General features: G+C 34.1%; 1 protein-coding gene across 3 annotated transcripts in view; it reads right to left on the bottom strand.

Annotated features, from left to right (window-relative positions):
- The window catches only part of LOC140452302 (SLIT-ROBO Rho GTPase-activating protein 1-like), a 266,666-nt gene that overhangs the window by 77,560 nt on the left and 172,158 nt on the right, over nucleotides 1–16,948 (bottom strand). For all 3 annotated transcript variants that reach the window (XM_072546471.1, XM_072546469.1, XM_072546470.1), the window contains exon 4: nucleotides 981–1,202. In XM_072546471.1, the coding sequence (XP_072402572.1) occupies nucleotides 981–1,202 (222 nt within the window). The remainder of the gene's footprint in view (nucleotides 1–980; nucleotides 1,203–16,948) is intronic.

Below are 16,948 nucleotides of genomic sequence, written 5' to 3'. Positions count from 1 at the left end.
GAGGATGAACCTAATACTGGCGACGAAAGTGATTTTGGAGGAGACCACGTGACTGAAAGTGAACATAATACGGCTTCCGAACAAGAAGCAGATGAAACTGACAGAAGTCCGATACTAGTGGAAGTGAAAGTGAAGAAACTGACAATCGAGCGGAAGAGTATTACATGGGAAAATATGGAACAAAATGGAGGAAAAGAGGTCCTGTAAAAAACGTACGAACTCGTGCACATAACATAATAAAATGCCATTTGACAGGACCAAAAGTTATTGCTCGAGAAAAAAGACTGTAGTCTTTTTGAGACAAGAAAGAAATTGATATCTGTAGTTTTTTTTTTCAATGAGATAGTGATAAACACAAGAGTTCATTGGACTAATATTTTTATACTTTGGACTTTTTATAATATAACCAAAGTTGGCGTCGACCTGGTTGACCAGCTTTGCCAACACAATAATGTTGCGCGCAACACTAGACGTTGGCCGATGGTACTGTTCTACAATCTGGTAAACATTTCCGCAATAAATGCTCTTTGCATTTACAAATATCGCCATCATATGAACGAGAAAATATCACGTGTTCGGTTCTTGCAAAACCTGAGTTGGGAGTTGATCAAACCTCAAATAAAACGAAGGTCTCAAAATTAAAACATTTTAAGGCAGCTACGACAACGTGCAAAACTGCTGCTTGGTATTGAGGAAGGGTTCGGGATCAAACCACCAGGAAATTCTGTTCCAAATGTGGACAATGGGTTTGTGGTAACCATTTGAAAGAAATCTGTATAAACTGCCATTAAAATGAATGTATTATCGTTTACTTGGAAATAAAGTTTTGTTGTAATATTTTTTTGGTTTTATCTTGATAAATACACTGTACTGATTATATTCCACGAAACTTTCAACTGAAATTGCTGCTAATTCCCATTAAAGATAGTATATAACATAAACATGCCATAGAAAATAGCTTCAGATCAATGTTAACTTACTTTCATTACTTCTTTTTCCATCAATTTGTATTTCTTCGATCGTTCTAACTTATCTTGAGAGAAGCTCTGCTCCAGTTTGCTCCTTTGTAGTTCGGCAGTTCTTAATTTAGTTTCAGCTTGTCGAAGTTCGGCTTGGTAGCTGTGATATGTTTTCATTGTGGTATGGAGTTCATGTAAAACTCTGAGGATTTCTTCGTGGGTTTCATAACCTATCTCTCGGCACTGTAAAAAAGAATTTTTAGTTTAGTTAAACAAATGGTTGTTTAAATATTGTATTATAAATTAAATTAAATTTAAATCTTCAAGCCTAAAATCAAATAGTTTATAATATGTGGCTCATCTCCAACGAGATCGGGGATATTTTCGATGAAATTTGAGTAGATAAAGAATATCAATGAGATACAAAGTTTATTCGATAAAAATGAAACGAGAAAATACTACAAATCCTTAAATTATAGCCGTCGAGAATGTAAACCACGATTAAAAATTTGTAAAGACACGAACGGTGAAATTCAACATTGAAAATAATTCTGTTCTTAACAGATGGGCACAACATTTCAGCGAACATCTAAATATAAACGATATTGAAAAAGGTTACAACATAGACAATCAACAAAATCTACAATGTCAATTACACAGTGAAGACCGAACAAGAGACAAAGTGTCAAATGTCATCCTAAAACTCAATAAATAAGACAATAAAGCCCCAGGAATCGAGTATAAAAAAGGTGGTAATCAGCTTTTTCTAGCATTCCATAAACTACGAGGATAGATTGATATTAAACTAGCCTTTGATAGATGGCGCTACTTGATACCGAATTGGTTACTGTGTTGACATTTGCCATTCATGACATGACGTCTGTCAAAATTTTAAGTTTTAAAAACCATTAGTTTGGTTTTTACAGCCGTCAAAGCAAGCAAATTTTGTGTTTTCGGAGAAATGAAAAAAGTCGAATATCGTTCGGTGATTAAGTTCCTCCACAAAAAGGGTAAAACGAATGTGCAAATCAAAGCCGACCTGGACGAAGTTTATCTTGAGGTTGCACCTTCGTTGGCAACAAAAAATTTTTGAAAGCTGAATTTGTTCGTGATCGTACGAGTTTTTTTGATGATGAGCGTCCCGGGAGGCCAAATGAAGTCACCACGCCGGAAATGATCAACAAAGTGATGAAACATGATTATGGCAGATCGTCGAATTAAGCTCCGCGAGTTAATAGAGGTCCTAAACATTTCCTACGAACGCGTACACAACATCATTCACCATCATTTGGACATGAAAAAGCTATCCGCGCGATGGGTGCCGCGTTTGCTGACAATTGATCAAATGCAAAAACGTGTGACCACTTCGGAGACGCTTTTGGCGATGATACGGCGCGATCCGAAGGATTTTTTTGGTAATAATGCTGTAATAATGCACCCGAACCTGGGTGGATTATTACACAGCGGAAACCAAAGAACAGTCAAAACAGTGGCGCAAACGCGGCGAAGGGCCGCCGAAGAAGGCAAAGAGTGCACATTCGGCCGGCAAAGTGGTGGCGACTGTTTTCTGGGATGCGAAGGGCATCATCGACATCGACTACTTGGAAAAAGGAAAAACAATCAATGGTGAGTACTACGCAGCATTCTTGGATCGATTCGATGCCGAATTGCGTCGAAAACGCCCCGATTTGGAACGCAAAAAAGTGCTCTTTCACCAAAACAATGCACCGGCTCACCGATCGGCCGTTGCCATGGCAAAATTACACGAATTGGCCTATGAATTGGTTGAACACCCACCGTATTCCCCAGATCTTGCCGCCAGCGATTTTTCCTGTTTCCAAACCTAAAAAAATGACTGAAACTTCGGTGAAGAGCTCGAGCAAAAGTACTATTCGGATAGGATAAAACAATTGGAACATCGTCTTACTAAGGGTATCGAGCTAAAAGGGGACTATGTAGACAAATAAATCGATTTAATTCCAAAAAACTTGTTTTTTCTATCAAAGGCTAGTTTTATATCAATCCGTCCTCGTAATAGTACTGATATGGCCAGGGGGGCGGACTAAGGCATAGGCAACTTAGGCACGTACCTAGGGCCCGTAATTTTTGGGGCCCGAAAATTAGTTTTTCAATTTTTATAATTAATTATGCCGAATCGTTGTTTGATAAAGTCGACAAGTGTTGATGAGCGTTCCCGTGATTATGAATCCACACCCGCAAGTGTCGATGCCGATGTGTCTATAGAATTTAAAAAGTCAAACGTAGCTATCTAATTCAGTCTTCTGAACGTTATGTATTGTATCTTATGTGAGTTTTGATTGAAAATTGTTCAATTAAGACTTAAGTCCTAGACTTGATTGCAAATACACCACGCGTCACGAAAAAGAGGCCACCTAGAATTTTGTAAGAATTTTTCAATAACTTTATACAATTTATTCTATTGTAACTAAATTCCCACAATGCAGAAACACTCACAATAGAGGTGGTAATACACAGTATTAATAATCACGACTTAATTGTAATTTTATAAAGAAAACAGAAAAAATGAACAATGTAATTTTTTTTTATTTTTCAATAAAATCATTATTTTGGAAGAAGTTATTTTTTGACATTTGTTATTTAAAAAATGATTGCATACTGCTTTAGAACATATTCTTAAACATTACACAGACATCTAATGACAATCATTTTGTGATAGGGTAAGTCCGGTAAAGACGGGCCACTTTTTTTCTCACTTTGATTACTTGAAAAATTGACTAGTGTATGATACGATTTTTGGAAATGAATACTTATTATAGTTTATATATTTATTATGCAAAATAAAAAAACATGTAACTTGAGGAATATAAAAGTTATAGAAATTAACATAAATACTTCTTATTGGCCCATCTATACCAATACGTAGGTACAGATGGGCCATTCCTATTGGTAGAGTTGGGCTAATTTGAAACACATAAAATAATGATGTTAACCTATTTCTTTTTACTAGCAATTTTTCCACATGAATCACAAACATTTTCAAATTTTGTACAGTTGTCATGGCACCAGTGTTTGCAAATCAAACATTGAACCCAGTCATCTTTTCTGGATGTTTTGCTGTAATCTTCACCACAACCAATGCACTCATTTTCATTAAATTCGTGTTCGTCTTCGCTGTCATTTAAAACTGGCACATCTGCATTCATATCATCATCAGACGACTCTAACTCATACTTTTTATATTGAGGCCTTTTGTTTGGCTGCTTTGGAACTGTCTTTTTTTATTCTTGTTTCTTTATCTTCTTTTCTTGAATTTTGTCTACAGAATTAAGAATTTCTTGCTCGGCCCCTTACATTCTTTTTTGCAGCATCAATTTTGTGTACAGGCGATAACGTGTCCAATACTTTTCCAGGTGTTACACTTGAGTCTTCAACATTGGACGTACCAGCTGCAGTTTCTTTATCAACGACTAGAGTAATGCCTGCAAGTGAAGGACCTGGTTCATCTAAAATATTTAGATCTATTTCTGTATTACTTTGTTCTTCTACTATAGCTGAAGAGCTCTCATTTGTAGACAAAAGAGCGTGCTCTGGAATTTTATCGGGATCAAACGGTACAATTCCTGTGGCAACAAATCCAGATGTTCCATTTTTCACCGTTGCTGAGATTTTCCACGCATTTCCTAACAACTCACCAAACTGGTAACATATAATTTTTCTTGTTGGGCTATTTCTGATATAGTTTTGACATCTCGAGTAAAAATTAGCCTTTAAAGATTTGAAAAAAGCTCGGTCCAACGGCTGCAGAAAATGCGTGGTATGACTGGGTAAGCACAACATTATAATCTCTTTGTTTTCGGCGCATTCTAATACTTCCACTGCTGCTGTATGAGACGTATGTCCATCTAATATCAGCAAAACTTTGCCTTGAGGCTTTCGAGGAATAAATAGATTTTTAGCCAATGTAAAAAATGTCTGCATTTACGTAGGCCGATTTTTCGGACATTACAAACATTGCTCTAGGTGACATTCCATCCGCGTATTCTTCTTTTCTATTTTTTCCTTTAAAAATAGAATACGGAGGTAAAAATACGCCCTTAGCATTGCAGCAGCTTATCACAAAAATCGTTTCTCCTTTCTCTCCTGATGATTTCTCTCCTAATAACCGGGACATTCTTGGATCCTTTAGACGCGAGTACATGTCCAGGCCCGTTATTTAACTGCAAACCTGTCTCGTCTACGTTAAAAATATGCCCCGGCTTATTTATTAGTTGACTATTGGTTAAAATACTTAGCAGCAGATCGAAGTACTGTTTAACTACCTCGTGGTTTAATCCTTTTGCCCTGTCCAAAGAAACTCCTTCACCTTTTTTGCACTGATATGTCTGGATGGCGCCGTAAAAAAAGACTGCAACCAGTCAAAACCAGCTTTATTGTTGTTTCTATTGAATTTGTGGCTTACATTAAATTTTTCTGCTAACTCAAACGCCACAGTTCGTACATGGTCACGAGTGGGTGCAAAGCATACTTTTGCAATTTCTTAATATGCAACACTAATTTCATCTCGATCTCATCCCCAAGAGTTGAAGAAGGTCCAAGACGATTGTGTTTTTTTAGATCATTATTTTTCATTCTTCTCTGTATGCTACTTCGAGGTATGCCATAAGCTAATGCAGCTCGATTTAGTCCCATACGATTTTCTCTGATAGCTGCAACCACATTTTGTAGTGCTTCTTCGCTCCATTTACCTCTTTCAACAATAGATTTCCGCTTATAATATGGAGGCATATTTTTTTTTTTTTTTTTTTTTTTTTTTTTTTTATGGCCTTGGCATAGCCAATTGACCAGACTATTTTGTAATTTGTATTCACAGAACAACAATCAGAGTTCGAGTTAGTACTAAATATAAGTTTTAATTTTTCTTTTTATTTTTCTTTTTTTTTTTTTATTTTTATTTTTATTTATTTATTTTTTTTTTTTATTTTTTTTTATTTCGTTATATTACTTTTTGATATTGTATGTAATATGTATAAATATTTTTTATTTTATTTTGGTCATCTTTTGTAATAATTTTGTTTTACATCTTTTTTTTGTTTTTTTTTTATATATATATTTTTTCTTTTTTTTTTTTTTTAATTTTTTTTTTGTTTTTTTTTTTTTCGTATTAAAAGGTTTATTACATGATTGGTATGTTCGCAAATTGCTTACAAGTTTCATCTTAATTCTATGGTTAGTAAATTATATTATTTAAAGTTTATATTTACAATTCCTTATTAACTGATAAATACAATTATAGATTTCAACGTTTCCAGAGAAAATTAATTCATTTATATGAAATGGGAAACAGACATTTAATTTTCGTAAGTTTTCATAAAAACACGTAATGTTTCCTTGTTGGTTTACACATTCTAATAGAATATGTGTTAAATCTCCATATTTACCACAAGTACAGTTTGGAGTGTCTACTAAATTCATTTTGCACATTCTTGAAGGTGTTAGAGCATGATTTGACCTTAGCCTATTAATAGTTTTAATAAAACGTCTGTTGGACTCTGAATGAAACCACCTTTTTTTAAGAAGTGTGGGTTGCCAATATTTAAAGGATGACTGACTTTCTGATTCCGTATAATTGGCTTGCCATTTTAATTTGAGCTGATGTTTATTATATACATCTATATCTGACACCGGTAAAATATTGTTGTCTATGGTTTCTCCGCTTGATAATGCTTCTTTTGCCAGAGCATCTGCTATTATATTACCCATTATCCCAGAATGGCCTTTGATCCATGCGATAACAACTTCTCCTCCGAGCTTTGAAACCTCGTAGTACAATTTTAAAATCTCTGTATCAAGGTGAGTCAATTGCTTGGATTTATTTGTTACACATAATCTTTCTACTGCACTTTTGCTGTCTGTAAATATTACACAGTTCTTCATTTCCTTTGTTAAAGCGTGAGAAAGAGCAAACTTTAAACCCAGCATTTCGGATGTGTAGATGGTGGCTTCATCAGGTAACTTATATTTATGCTGTAGTCCAGAATTCTGTTGGTATACTGCGCAAGCAGTGTTATTTCCTTTTTTTGAACCATCAGTAAATATATAATAATAATTAGGCCATTTCTTCTGAATTTCTGCGTTAAACATGGGGCCTTGGACATCATTGAGAAATTCGGTCTTGATTTTTATTGAAAACAGTACATGAGGCTTTTCAGTATAAACTGGTGGAAGATGACCCTTATAAAGTACCTCTTTGAATTTAGACAGATTTCTATAGCTTACCGCCACGAGTGGAGATTTTTTCTTAAACCAATACCTTTTAGTCAAATCTAAAACAGCCAGATTGTGTATATCTTTAAGAAATACTTGGTCTCTGCTAATGGTACGAGCTATATATTTGTCGGTAAGATACTGCCTCCGTAAATTCAATGGCGGTTCAACAGCTTCAATTTCCATTACATTAATTGGTGTAGATTTCAGATACCCAAGACACAAGCGTAAGCACTTATTTTTCTGTACCTCAATTTTTGTTAAATGGGTGTTCGATGCGTTTCCATACAAGTGACAGCTATAATCGAAAACTGGACGTATCATAGATCGATAAAACATTAAACTAATGTTGGGATCTGCACCCCAGTTTGTTTTACAGAAAGCTCTTAGGATATTCATAGCTTTTTCGGTTTTTTTAATGATATGTTGAATATGGTCTTTCCACAAAAGTTTTCTGTCTAAATAAGTTCCTAGGTATTTGATACAGTTTTTAATTGGAAATTTGAATTGACCACAACTTATATAACCTTCTGGAATTCTATGTTTTCTGGAAAAGAAGCAGATTTCTGTTTTGGATTCTGATAATGTTAATCCATTTGATTCATAATATGCATGTATTGTTGAAATAGCTGTTGTTAAATTATTTTTAGAAACATCGATTGATTTGTCTGATGAATAGAGTACCACATCATCTGCAAATTGTAGTATTTTTGTGTTAATAGGAACAATGACTTCTAAATCTATATTATATAAAATATATAAAAGTGGACTTAAAATACTTCCTTGCGGCAGGCCTATATTGGACAGTCGAGGAGAAAAAAATTTCTCATTGATTTTTAAGTAAATCAATCTCTCTGAGTACAAAGTTTTCAAAAAGGATGTTATACCTATAGGTATCCCGACTGACAATAACTTTTGTTCAAGGATATCCAAATTTATATTATCAAAAGCAGATGATACGTCCAGAAATGCAGCTGCAGTAGATGAGTTTTCCGTGAAATTGACTTGAACCGTTGTTACGAGAGAAGTTATGGCATCTTGCGTGGATTTAAACTTGCGAAAACCAAATTGGGAGTGTGGGAGAATGTCATTAAATTCTAACCAATGCTCTAATCTATTTTTAATTAGTCTTTCCAGGGTTTTAAGAAGACAAGAAGCTAGAGATATTGGGCGATATGAATTGTGATCGTCATCACGTTTGCCAGGTTTTCTTATAGGTATTATAATATACTCCTTCCAGCTTTCTGGAATTGGTGCTTGTTTCTGCCAAATATTATTTAGAATATGAAGTAGATGGATTTTATGTTCATTTGTCAAGTTAGAAATCATAGAATAAGATATATTATCTTTACCAGGAGCAGTATTGTTATTTTGTTTGAGGACCCTTCTTAGTTCCCATAGATAGAACGGACGATCTAAGCAAAGGTTATCTCTAGAAACAGTGGCTATGGAGTTGGTAATATCATTCGGAACCCAATCTGGAGAAATTTTTTGGTAAAACTCTGTTATCCATGGTTCGTCCGGGTCAATAGGTAATTTATTGGATTGTTTGCGATTTTTGAAGCAATTTACTTTCCTCCATACCTCCTTAATGGGAGTATTTTGATTCAAACTTTCACAATACTCCCTCCAGTTTTTCTTTTTCTTCTCCTTAAAGGTTTTCTTCGCTAATGCGTCCATCTTTTTGTATTCTATTAGGTTACTTATTGTGGGATTTTGCTTATATTTAATATAAGTTAATTTTCTGCGTCGGGCAATTTCCTGGCACGCTTTGTCCCACCAAGGTTTTGGAATGTGATGTTGGTTGGTAATATTCGTGTATTGTGGTATTGCTGTATTGGCTGAGAAGTGGAAATTTTCAATTAGATCACCATACGTCCTGGGTTGGTTTAGAGATGTAAAGAGTGATGAATACAAATTCCAATCTGCTTTGTTGAAATTCCAGATTTTGTGTAGTCTCTTGGTTTCTTTTCCCTTTGGGTGATAAATTGAAAAGATAATGGGTAGGTGGTTTGATCCATGAGGATCTTGTAAAACATTCCAATTCAGTAGCGCTATAATATCTTGAGTACATATTGTGAGATCTATTGCAGATGCTCGTGAATGTGTGGTTAAAGGAACAAGAGTGGGTGAACCGTCATTTAAAAATACAAGGTTACACTGCTCGATAGCATCCAACAATGATTTTCCAGATGTGTCATCAACTTCACAGCCCCATGCGACATTGTGCGCGTTAAAGTCACCTCCCAAGATAAAGGGTTTTGGTATAATTTTAAAAAAGGATAGCCATTGCTGTGTTGTTGTTTTGTTTTTCGGTTCATTATATAGGGATACAAGATGAATGGTTTTATTTGTTGATGGTAGTTTAAAGGAAATACATGTGTATGTAATAGGAATATTTATGTTAAATCTAATTTCTTGACATTTAATATTTGTTTTCAATAAAATAGCTGACCCACCATATCCATCTATACGATCTGTTCTAAAGCAATTAAAGTTTTTAAAGTTATAATACAAACCAGGCTTAAACCATGTCTCCGATAATAAGGCAATATGAATTTGATTTTGATGGAGTAAAAATTCTAAATTTACTTTATTTGAAACTGCCGAACGACAGTTCCATTGCAAAACATTTAATTTTGAGTTTAGGTCTGCGAATTTGATAACACATCTGGATTTACATGTTTACTAATTAGTTGGATGATTTCTGATTTAGAAACATTTAAATTATTTGTTTGTTGTAGAGAATTAACAATTTTCATAACCAATTCTAAAATTACATTAATTATACTAGGATCTAGGACCTCTGACTGTCGATCTGTGATAATTGTTTTTTTGTATTGAGGGCTACTTAATATTCCTCCCGAAGTACTGGGAACATTAACCTGAGAAATAATCTCTTTTCTGATCTGTTCAGATAGATCAGGAGTATTTGGCCTTGGCCTTTTATTAGATTTATCTTTTAATTCGTTTGAGTTACTGTTATAAAGCAAATGGGAAGCAAATTGTTTTCTAGAGGAGTTGACTTTTGGAATATTCTGAACAGAAGTAGAGGAAGAACTAGAATGTAAATAGGTAGAAGAAGTGGGTTGAACAAGTAAGTCAAATGGATGGCTCGTATTGCTTTTATTTAAAATATCTGCATAGGAAGTTTTGGGAACCTGTTTATTGGCATCAAAAAAGCTTATGTTGGAAAAACTCATAGCTTCCTTAATTAATTTTTGTCTCTTAAACTCTGGACACACTGATAAATTTGTTGTATAGTGATTTCCTTGGCAACTGAAACATTTTGGGATATAGTCATTTATTTGGCATTCTTTTGTATTATGTGACTCTTGGCATTTACCACATCTTGGGCGACCTTTACACTGACTACCTAAATGCCCATATCTGAGGCAATTAAAACATATTAAAACTTTTTGTGTATAGTGTTCAACCTCTTTAATAACTTTATTTATTGAAATATAACGCGGCAATATCTGAGATTTAAAGGAAACAATACACGATTTGGTGGGAACGTAAATTATTTTTTTTGAATCATTTTCAATTACTTCCTGTTTGCGTTTAATTCGCCGAACGTTTACAATTTCAAAGTTACAATGACTATCATATTGTTTAATTTTTGATTTTACATATTCTTCAGAAAATTCGGTATCAATATCTCTAATTATCCCTTGTCGGAACAGAATGAATTTAGGTATATACAATTCTAAGTTATTTTTAACAAATACTGATGAATTTTTTTGATTTATTAAATAATTTGCATTTTTGTAGTCTGTTAATTTAATCCTAATTCTATTACGACCAATAGAATCAATATTTGTAATTTTTGAGTCCAATTCAGGAAACGCAGAAAGAATAATGTCACCAACTCTTAAAGCATTTAACTTACCGGTGAAAGATCCCGAGAAATTTTCTACGTAAACATGATATGGTCCGGTATCTTTATTTGTATATAAATAAACCTGTCTATTATTTACCTTCTCATTAACGTTAGAACCATTATCGTTTTTTCCCAAAGAATTAGACATTAAATTTGTACTTACATTCTGGTTCTCTTGTTTTTGTGAAATTGTTTCCATATTTGTAAATTCCATCATACCAACCTGATTTTCATCTTTATCATAAGGGGGAGGGTCGGGGGGCTTGCTGCCCCCATTTAATTCACTCATCTTTATGAAAAAACACCTATAGTTTCACCAAAATTAATTGTTTATCGCAAAACAACAAAACAAATAGGAAAAAAGTTTTGTTATCGATACTATTAACGCCGATAATTTACACACGTCCGATCGATTTGAATTCTACCGAACAACTGATGGAGGCATATTGTAACCTGTAACAATATAGAAATTAATTAATAATACTTATTATTAAAAAAAATTGTTGAATAATACAAACCCAATACTTATTATTAGCCCATCTATACCGATACACTGTGGCCCGTCTATCCCAAAGGTTCGGTAGAGACGGGCCACGCCATCGAACACACAGTTTAAATTTTATAAGGGTATTTTAGGTTCAGTTGTTTAATCTCAATATAACAGTTGAATACATAAATAATAAAAAAAAACTTACCTTTTGTCAAAACTTACACAACTTGAAAATTCACCAAGGAAAAATTTCACCAACAACATATAATTAAGTAAAAAAATCTCCATTGTTTATGCATACACGTCGCAATGACCACGTTCACAGGGTCTGCCGTTGACTAAATGTTATAAATCAACGTTGTCGCACTGCACAATAAACAGAGGATCTACAATATGACGAATGGCCCGTCTATACCGATGGCCCATCTCTCCCGGACTTACCCTATGATTCGTAAAAATTTAAAAATGGCAAAAATTTTAGGTGGCCTCTTTTTCGTGACGCGCAATGTAGATTGTTTTGGATTCATAGTTAATACTTTGTAAAATTTCTAAATATCGAAAACCAATCCTCAGCCACTTCAGCTACGCCGGAATCTGGAACGCCACAAACACTATCCAAAAATGAAAAGAAGGCAAAAAATCCAAAAAGAGGTGGTTCTTATTTTCAAGCTATCAAGAAACATATCGCTGCAAATTACAAAGTAGAAGCGGAAAAAAATGCACCGTTCATCAAAAAATATTTAAAAGCTGCAGTTGCTACTGGATCGTTGGTGTAAACAAGGAAAAGAGCTTCAGGATCTTGAAGTTCCTGATGAATATTTTTCTTATGAATTATATCGCAAACAATAATATTATTTTTTCATTCTATTTAAAATAATATTATTTTTTACAGAGAATATAAAAAAAAATCAACAAAACAATTTTTCTATTGACTTCCCCAGATATTACAGTTGAAAAACAGCGCCCAGTCATTTTTCGATTTTTAAATGCTTCGTTTCCTGGGCCTTGATTCTAATTGAGATTTCGACTCAAAACATGTCGAAATTAATATGGCGACGTCGAAATGCGACTTTGCGAGCCTTGTGGATTTCAGCTGAACTAACCAAACGACGTCACTAAATTTCGATTTATCATATTTCGAATATTCAAGAAAGTGGTTGAAATTTCATTTCGAGTCGAAATTAATCTGACATGATTGGCTGGACTGGGAGAAGTGAACTTAGGTTCAGTTTATGCAGTGTTGTGTTTTGATTCTTGCAAGGAAAACTGATAGATATCCGACGCTCACAACGGAGGATAAGAAGAATGTTACGGGATACTCAAAATCCTTTTTCACTAAGTGATGCTCAATTTAGGCAGCAATTCCGGCTTAATAAACAAGCTGCAAATTATTTGATAAGGGTATTAGAACCATATTTGGAGGAGGGTGTTTATGCCTCTAGGATACCCAAAATGTTTAGGGTAAGTATTACTAAGCTGCAGTAAATTTAAAAATATATTAGAATATAACCACTAAGTCAAATCTTAGTAGTTATATTAACCTTAGTGGTTATAACTTAAGGATCTCCCACATCGCCTTTTTTCTTTCCTTGTCATCATGACCAAGGAGTTTGCCCTTAGCAAAATCAGCATGGTCCTCCAAAAAAAGCCACCATGATTTCCTTTTGCTCCACAGACAATTTAGTGCCACGATTACCGACAGCCTCTCCATCCATTTTCTTTCAATTCAAAATATAATTGAGAATGGCCACTATATGATTTAACAACTCAAACAAGAAAAAATAAGACGTTAACGTAACGTAAACAAAACAAACATTCAACAAGCGTTGTGCAGCGTGCAGCCAATAAACAAGAGGGCAACCCAAATTTTCAGCAGTGTCAAAATGATAAAGTAAATATCCCCAGTTTTAACTGCAATCGAAATGAATGAGAATCGCTGGCGATTGCGACTGTTATGGCGTAGTCGCTTTTAAATTTCGACATCAAAATGAAATAGAATCAGGGCCCTGGTGTAATATTTATAATCAGGCAAGTGCAAGAGAAATCACTAGAATAAAACTAACCGGCATATTTATGTTTCGTGGACCGTAGGAAGCCATTGGTCAGGGGCAAATTAAAGGATTATTGGATTATTATTAAAGCACTTATTGGACGCAAGAGAGATATTTCTAGTTATAATCCAAATTCTCGACAATATATACCAGAACAACACAATAATAGTAAAAGTAGAAGAAGAACTAACTGACCCAATTGAAGCTGGCAATGGGTTAAGATAGAATTATTTTAAGTGGATTATTTTGTTGTTTTTCTCCCATTTAGTATCCTTTTTTCGTTCTTACTTTTTTTATTACTTTATCCATGATCAGGTTGAACATACATACATGTATGTTTACGTACGCAATGTATTTTGTCTGTCACTCGCAATATCTTTCATGAAAAAAAAATCAAAGTTATAACTTTTAAGTAAGATTTAAGTAGCAAAATTGTTTTTGTCCATTGACCATCATTTTAAGTATAAATAAGTTACACCTCCAGAAGGCATGTTCGTTTTTTATTGGTATACCGGTTTATCAAATAATATTTCAGCTTTACTCACACACCTTCAAAAAACAATACATCAACAGCTATTCGTTAGTGGTCTGACTAGCAACAAACAGTTGTACCCAAAATTATTGATTCACCAATAAAAATGTAAGAACTTAAACTAGTTTTACTGATAAGGGCCAGTAAAAAACTTGTTCCAAATTTATTTGACTAATAGCAAGTTTTGGGTGTTATCGATTTGGACGAATCACACTGGTATAATTAGTTATTTTGGAACAATTTTATTTTTAATAAGGAATTAGACATTTTTCGCTAAAGTTATGCAAGATCTGTTGACGACTTTAACAACTATCGTGAAAGCAACAAATTTATTGCTAAATTTTTGGGTGATTCTCCCAAAATGTATGTTATGGTAGATTTTCTCTTAGTTTAGATTTCCTAAATAATAAAACTTGGACTACCATTTTTCTACGTTGTTTTCCTTGATAGTTTTCTAAAAAATTTCTTTGTAGACAAAATAACACTGTATGTGAATTCCAAAGTTGTTATTGCACTTCAGCACCATTATTTTATCACCAATTGCTTTAAACAATATACTTTGATTATTTTTAGAGGAAAGAAGGCCATTATCAACCATCCATCTCCGTTACCGGCCAGTGTTTCAACCTCAAGCAGAAGAATCTGGTATTCTATCCTCAATTTCCCACGGATTCACAAATTTAGTAAATTATTTCGGATAGTTTATAATCATACTGCAAAAAAATATATCATAGAAAGGTTTTAGAATTAGGTGGTGTACAAAATCATCTACTTTTTAGATATCCTTAAATTTAGTAGGTTGTTAATTGAGGAGCTTAGTATCAAAGACGGACAACTCCATTTTTGCAAAATTGAGTTATAAGGTACATTCTTATAGGATTTTTTCCGACAAATTCAAATCTGAATTGCTTTAGTTTTAAAAGCGACTAGAAAATGCAAAAAATTGCATTTTAAAACGAGCATCAGTTTCAGAAACGGACAGCTCCAACTTGATTTTGTAGCAGAATCGGACTACTCCGTTATGCCAATCGAATGGTAGTATTTCAGTCACGTTGTCATGCGCACTAGAATAAACCTACTGAGAGTGGCTATTGCGTTTCAAGTTTGCAACAGTTAACGACGTTATTTTAACCGTTTTTGTGTTTTTTAACAATATTTTCGTTATTTTTCCAAAAAATGGAAGTGAACGTAGTTGAAGCACCTAAAAATTAAGCCAGAAAGAGATTAGTCGACAAAAATAATTGGAAACGGGAACAGGATAAGATTAAAAGGAAAGTTAGCATGTCGTCTGTGTATACGAATTTACGTCTTGTCATGGTTTATGTTATCTACGAACACCGTTTTTGGTTTTTAAATTACAAATGTATAAATTTTAATTTTTATCCCTGCGAAGATTAAACACGTGTTTTTTTGTTTGCTTCAGGTATTCTGCGAAATCACTATAAATTTATCTGACTTGTAAGCATAGAAGTAGTAATAAAAAAGGTTGCCAATTGGTAATTATGAGAGATGTTTCGCGATTCCATTCAGCTTTTTACAACTCCAAGGAGAAAACAAAGCAAGATAGTTTTCTTCTCAAGTATTGCAAGGAATCTGCCCCAACAAGAATGCGAAATAAGAAAGGTGGACCTTCCAAAGCATTTATCTACCATTATTTTGTGTTAAATAAGGCCCACGTTCAAATAGAGGTGTGTAGAACTGCCTTTTTACAGATTTTAGGGATCACAAAGCGTCGAATAATAGGTGTATTCCAGCGTTTTAAGACGGATGGTTCTCTGGTGCCCCAAGAAACTCGTGGTGGCAATAGGAAAGAGGCAGCGTTTGTAGAAAAACAAGCATCTGTTATTAATTTTATTAAGACAATTTAGTCTCATTATAGTAGAGGTAAAAGCAAGAGAATTTACCTTAGTTCTGATTTGAACATCAGCAAAATGTACGCTATGTATGATCAAAGCACAGACGGAAATTGTTTAAAGGTAAAAGAATCTTACGTTAGACACATTTTTAACACACGTTTCAATGTCAGTTTTTCGTCACCTCTTACAGATGTTTGCTCAACTTGCCTTGAGTTTGAAGAGAGAAACCAGAAAGAAGCTTCAATAAAATGCAGGCTCGAGCATTTTTTGACCATTTACGGGAGCAAAGAAATGGACTCTTGACAATCTCTTTCGATATGCAAAAAAATTTTCCACTTCCAAAAGTACCTGATCAAATGGCATATTATAGTCGACAGCTGTACTGCTATAATCTTGCTGTCATTTCTGGTAATTTGTCAATCTCACTGAATCCAGACTCTGTCTCAATTAATACATGGTGTGAAAACCACATGCAAAAATCGTCCAACCAAGTTGCCTCTGCTGTTTTTAACGAGCTATGTGAAAAAACTAAAAATGGAGATCTTGCAAAAATTAATGTGGTTCGTTTGGTTGCTGATGGTTGTGCGGGCCAAAATAAAAACATGAATGTACTAGCAATGTGGGCGTTTTGGTTAAATAACTATGCTTCTAATAATGTGGAATATTTAGAACTTAGTACTACCGATATCTGGTCACTCTTTTCTTCCAGCGGACAGAGTTTTTGGTATGCTGGAGAAAGAGTTTAAAAAACTGACAACGATAATAGAAGCGTCAGAGTACTTGGAGGTGTTTTCCAAATATGGAAAAGTAAAAAAAACTGGGTGAGAATTGGACTGCGCTAAATTGGAAAGATGAAGCTAAAAAACTTTTAAAAACTACACAGGGTGTTCACTTTGCCGTTTCCAAGTGCAAACGTTTCCGTTTTGTTGGA

Source organism: Diabrotica undecimpunctata, chromosome 10, assembly GCF_040954645.1.
Source record: "Diabrotica undecimpunctata isolate CICGRU chromosome 10, icDiaUnde3, whole genome shotgun sequence".
Classification (NCBI taxonomy): Eukaryota; Metazoa; Arthropoda; class Insecta; order Coleoptera; family Chrysomelidae; genus Diabrotica; species Diabrotica undecimpunctata.
Note: the sequence above shows the minus strand (reverse complement) of the source record. Positions and strands in the feature narration are given on the sequence as shown.